The sequence below is a fragment of the Propithecus coquereli genome, unplaced genomic scaffold, assembly GCF_000956105.1.
Source record: "Propithecus coquereli isolate 6110/MARCELLA unplaced genomic scaffold, Pcoq_1.0 Scaffold314, whole genome shotgun sequence".
NCBI lineage: Eukaryota > Metazoa > Chordata > Mammalia > Primates > Indriidae > Propithecus > Propithecus coquereli.
In genome coordinates this window covers 1992948-1996398 of record NW_012148775.1, presented here as the reverse complement: position 1 = coordinate 1996398, position 3451 = coordinate 1992948, and the positions used below count along the sequence as shown (strand labels likewise).

General features: G+C 39.4%; 1 protein-coding gene across 1 annotated transcript in view; it reads left to right on the top strand.

Annotated features, from left to right (window-relative positions):
- CIT (citron rho-interacting serine/threonine kinase) overlaps nucleotides 1–3451 on the top strand; it is a 201664-nt gene that overhangs the window by 16097 nt on the left and 182116 nt on the right. The window contains exon 5 of the mRNA XM_012650158.1: nucleotides 2688–2789. Within this exon, the coding sequence (XP_012505612.1) occupies nucleotides 2688–2789 (102 nt within the window). The remainder of the gene's footprint in view (nucleotides 1–2687; nucleotides 2790–3451) is intronic.

Here is a 3451-nt window from a genome sequence, read left to right as displayed (position 1 = left end):
CTCTAGCCAGGGCAACAGAGTGAGACTCTGTCTCAAAAAAAAAAAAAAAGAAAAAAACCTGTGACTTCCACAGAGGTTCTTGTTAGAATGAAATAAAAGAAGGTATATTTAAAATTAAGTTTTTAAAAATTTCGAACCAATCACAAATTTATAGAAAAGTTGCAAGTACAGTGTATCAGTCAGTGTTCTTAAGAGAAATGGAACCAGTAGGGGAGATATACATGCATATATAAATATATATATAAGTTGTCACATAAAACTATCACATACAGTATAAACAAATTTTTTTCTGAATCACTTGAGAGAGATATATATACACACACGCAACATACGTTAAATATATATAGAATAATATACACACAGAATATATAGACTATGCATACTGAATATATATACATAAAATATATATACACATAAAAATATATATGCACACATAGACTATATTTACATATATACATATATAATTTATTTATTTCAAGCAGTTGATGTACATGACTGTAAGGGGCTGGAAAGTCTGAAATCTGTCAGGCAGGCTGGTAAATTGTTAGACAGGAGCAGATGATGCAGTCTTGAGGCAGAATTGCTTCTTCCTTAGGGAAACTGCAGTCTTGCTCTTAAGGCCTTTCAGCTGATGGGATGAGGGCCACCCACAGTATTGAGGACAATCTTCAAGTCAACTGATCGTAGATGTTAACTGCATCTATCACGGCAAACCTAGAATAGTGTTTGATTGAATACCCAGTTACTGTGGCCTGGCCAAGTTGACATGTGACATTAACTACCACAAAGTATAACAACTTTTTTTCCCTGAACCATTTGAAAATAAGTTGCCAACCTGATGCCCCATTACCTCTGAATACTTTAGTGTGCATTTCCTACAACAAGGACATCCTCCTATGACCCACAATACACCCACCAAAATCGTGAAATTAGCAGTGATGTATTACTACCGTCGAATCCTTTGATCCTGTTCAGGTTTCACCAGTTATCTCAGTAACGTATTTTAGAATAAAAGGATCCATCTTTGGACCACACTTGGTGTTTAGTTGTCCTGCCTCTTTAGTCTCCTTCAATCTGGATCAGTTCCTTAATTTTTCCTGGACTCCCATGACCTTGACAATACTTTTTCTGTTTTTTCCTCCCCAGCATTCTCCAGGAGAATCTTGACAGTTCTGATGATTATAGGCTGGTTATTTTTAAAAATTTAGATTTGTCTGATGTTGCTCGTGTTTAGATTCGGGTTATGGGTCTTTGGCAGGAATATCAGACAAGATACTCTGTTCTCATTGCATCCCAACTGGTGACTCTCAGTTTCAATTTGTCACATTCTTGACGATGTTCGTTTTGATCACTTGATTCTGGTGGTGCATAAGTAATTTGTGGAGAGGTCCTTTCAAACGATGGAAATATCCTGTTCCTCATAAAACTTTGAATGTATTCATTTATTTATATCTATGTGGACTTGCATTTTCCTCTTTCAGTCAGTGAGTTATAGTCCATTTCTACCACGATATTCATACTCAAATTGCCCCCAATCTGGCCAGTGAGAACCTCTTCAGGCTGGCTTTTGTGTCCTTTTGACATATCCCCATCATTCTTTAAGTATTTTCTTGATTTCTGGTACAAGGAGATGTTCAGGCTCTTCTGGTGCTTTTACTGTCTCTGCCCCAGCCCTGGCATCAGTCATGTCTCCAAGGAGCCCTATTCCTTTGAGTGGAAAATGGTACTTTCAGGCCAACATCTGGGCACTGGGTATTCTCTTTGATAGTGGGGTATCACTGCCCCTAGACCCCTTCCAGTGGACAGCACTAAGGAATGCATGTATGGGTGTACAATACACTTACCTGCATGCATGTGCACACACACACATATACACACATTTACATCTATATTTATTTGAAATAATCACAAATTTATAGAAAAGTCAAAAACGTTTTCACTGTAGACAAGCATGAAGTATAAGGACAGTCCTCTGTACTTATATTGAAAACCATGAGTTCACACTAATACCCCCAATTCCAGTCCAGCTTCACAGGATTCATTTTAGTTTTCACCCTTTCTGTGTTCGTAATGCTCTTCTCTGACATCATACCTTTAATATTTTTACTTATTTTATATATCTGTATGTGTCCAATCTACTGTGATCCCACATCCCCTTGTTGGGTCCCGATCACGTATGCCAGGCCACCCCTACACGTGGATGTCTTCCTCACCCTGCGTGGGTCCTTCACACCCCACACTGGACAGCCTTCACACATGGTTGCCGCCCTCCTCACTCTGCTCGGGCCTGCCACCTGTCCTGGGCCACCGCATCTTTCTCTCCCAGTCACTGGCATAGCTGCTTACCTTGCTCTGCTGCAGCTAATGCCTTTAGGGCTGAATTGTTCAGGAAGGGAAGGTGAAGAGGAAGAGAGAGAGATTTAGATTTAAAGAAAGCGAGTTTAATTTAGAGAAGGAGGATAGGTAAATAATTGAACAGGCCATATATGGAGCTGGCAAAAATTGTGAGCAAAATAGGTGAATGATTGAGATTTGTGGAATGCCAGGCTAAGTGATGGCTTTTTATTTTAAGCTAGAAACATCAGTTCAGGCTTAAAGACAGAGGAAAGGGCCTAGGCCCCCCTCCTACCCACCTCCCAACACTTGGTTCTTTCAAATTTTCTAAAGGGTTTCTTTTTTTTTGCTAGGTTTCATTTTTTGAGGAAGAACGGAACATATTATCTCGAAGCACAAGCCCTTGGATCCCCCAATTACAGTATGCCTTTCAGGACAAAAATAACCTCTATCTGGTGAGTCTTTACATTCATCTCTCTGGAATTAGCCTGGCGCTCTGATACTCAGATACCTGTCGTAGAATTGAATGTGGTTCCTGCCTGTGAGGTCCATGACTCCTCATTCATTCGATTGCTTTCCTGACTTTCAGGTGTCTCCCTGTCCTCCTTGTTACAAAGATTAGCGCTAACTCATTATCGTTGGGTATTGTAGCTGCGGCTTAAAGGGCAATAATGAGAAATCATTTACTGGGGAATAGGGAATAGTCTGTTACTACTTTTAATAGAATCTTGCTTTAATTTTTAAAAATTAAGATAATGCATGGTTATTATAAGAAAACGCAGACACTGTAGACATGCATGAAGCTGAACGAAAGTCCCCTCCCTTCCTTTCTAATCCCTCTCCCTAGGGAAACAAATATTAATGCTTATGCGTTCTCTTTCTGCCTTTAACTGTGCCCTGTGGGGGGAAAATTCTATATATTCATGTATATATTTAATGGTTTGTTTTACAAAAACAGCTCTTCAGCTCGCCTTTTGCCTTTTGCCAATTTATTCCAGACATCCTTCCATGTCAGTATGTACAGGTCTACTTTATTCTTTTGAATGGTGGCATAATTTTCCCTGATGTGTACATAGCGTAGCTCATAGAATGCTAAAATGCATTTTGGGGCCTTGTT